Source organism: Meleagris gallopavo, chromosome Z, assembly GCF_000146605.3.
Source record: "Meleagris gallopavo isolate NT-WF06-2002-E0010 breed Aviagen turkey brand Nicholas breeding stock chromosome Z, Turkey_5.1, whole genome shotgun sequence".
In the NCBI taxonomy this organism is placed as follows: domain Eukaryota; kingdom Metazoa; phylum Chordata; class Aves; order Galliformes; family Phasianidae; genus Meleagris; species Meleagris gallopavo.
Window position 1 is genome coordinate 51,344,519 of NC_015041.2, and position 544 is coordinate 51,345,062.

Consider the following 544-nt stretch of genomic DNA (forward strand, 5'->3'; position numbering starts at 1 on the left):
CCCCGCGGCGCGGTGGGCGCGGCTCCAGGAAGCGAAAGCGAAAGCGAAGCACCGCGCGGGACCCGCAGGCCGCAGGTACCGCCTCGGAGCTGTACGCGGAGGAGCGAGGCCGCGTCCGAACGGCGGCGATTTGGAGCTTTCTTTCCTTCTGCGGGTGGTCCCCGCCGGCAGCCGGTCCGCCATGGCAGTGCCGCGCTGGGAGGTGGTGGTGCTGGCGCTGGCGAGCGTGGCGTGGTGTGCTGGTGATGCCCAGGGCGGTGGCGGCAGCGCGCAGTTTCCCTGGGACGAGGTGAGGCTGCCCAAGCACGTCGTCCCGCTGCACTACCGCCTTCTCATCCATCCCAACCTCACCACGCTCACCTTCACCGGCACCGTGGACATCGACGTCGCGGTCGCGCAGCCGACGAAGGCGGTCGTCCTACACGGCAAACGCCTGCGCGTCACCGGGGCTGCCATCGAGGCGGGGGCCGGGAGCACCTGCGCGGTGCGGGACGTGAGGCTGCTGCAGAACCCGCCCCGCGAGCAGCTGGCGCTGCTGGCCGCC

General features: G+C 72.2%; 1 protein-coding gene across 1 annotated transcript in view; it reads left to right on the forward strand.

Annotated features, from left to right (window-relative positions):
* Positions 1 to 37: 37 nt before the first annotated feature.
* Positions 38 to 544, forward strand: part of ERAP1 (endoplasmic reticulum aminopeptidase 1) — a 13,377-nt gene continuing 12,870 nt past the window's right edge. Inside the window, exon 1 of the mRNA XM_010726041.3 lies at positions 38 to 538. Coding sequence (XP_010724343.1) covers positions 182 to 538 — 357 coding nt within the window. The 5' untranslated portion in view covers positions 38 to 181. The remainder of the gene's footprint in view (positions 539 to 544) is intronic.